This window comes from Echinops telfairi, unplaced genomic scaffold (genome assembly GCF_000313985.2).
Source record: "Echinops telfairi isolate 266 unplaced genomic scaffold, ASM31398v2 ScPeMD7_41;HRSCAF=154, whole genome shotgun sequence".
NCBI classification, from domain to species: domain Eukaryota; kingdom Metazoa; phylum Chordata; class Mammalia; order Afrosoricida; family Tenrecidae; genus Echinops; species Echinops telfairi.
This window is the reverse complement of record NW_022103939.1, coordinates 1,644,477-1,645,272: the sequence shown is the minus strand read 5'-3', so window position 1 is coordinate 1,645,272 and position 796 is coordinate 1,644,477. Positions and strand designations below refer to the sequence as shown.

Genomic DNA, 796 nt, shown 5'->3' with positions numbered 1-796 from the left:
CCGACCGAACCACATCAATGATGGGTGCAGCTCCAGTCTTATTTTTGGCAGCATTGACCCTGGTCTGCTCACTGACCAAGGTCCATAATTTATCAAGGTTCACAGTTGGGCAGAAGTTCTGGTTCCTCTTCAAGTGGTAATGTCGCATACCGACTTTTCCAAAGTAACCTGGATGGTATTTGTCGAAGTTGATCCTGTGATGATGCAAGCCGCCAGCATTCCCCCGGCCCCCTGGGTGCTTCCGGTGCTTCCCGATGCGGCCGTGGCCGTGGCTCACGTGGCCCCTAAGTTTCCGGGTCTTCCTCAGTCTGGAGGGCATGTCGGCGGCCGAGACGAAAGAGCGAGTTTTTGTTTTTTAAGGCAGCATTTATCCAAGGAAGAGTTCAGAAGCATTGGGAAAGAAAACAAAATAGAGGCAATAAACACATGGAAGAAGGGAGGAAGTGATGCTGTATTGTGGGGACAGGAAACACTAACATGAAACAAAATGTGTATGAATTAGTGAAAATAAAAACTTTAACTCATATCACAGTTATAAATAAATAAATAAAATAAAACAAAAACACTCAATGTTTGCTCAGCACAAATATTTTGTAAAGGGGTTTCTTCAGTGAACCATCTGTGACAAACTATTCCCCAAAGTAGCTGAACTTCTACTGAATTCCTTCTTGTTAAAGCCCTCAACATTTTCTCCCATTTCTCCATGTTAGAATGATTAAAACGATCCTTCTGAACTTTTCTATAACCAGCAATTTTTAGTGAAGGCTTAAACTATGAATCCTCTAGCTTTTTTTTT

At 42.5% G+C, this 796-nt stretch overlaps 1 protein-coding gene across 1 annotated transcript in view; it reads right to left on the bottom strand.

Moving 5' to 3' along the window:
• The window catches only part of LOC101662002 (60S ribosomal protein L27a-like), a 1,467-nt gene extending 1,131 nt beyond the window's left edge, over positions 1-336 (bottom strand). Inside the window, exon 1 of the mRNA XM_030885722.2 lies at positions 6-336. Coding sequence (XP_030741582.1) covers positions 6-319 — 314 coding nt within the window. The 5' untranslated portion in view covers positions 320-336. The remainder of the gene's footprint in view (positions 1-5) is intronic.
• Between the last annotated feature and the right edge of the window lie 460 nt (positions 337-796).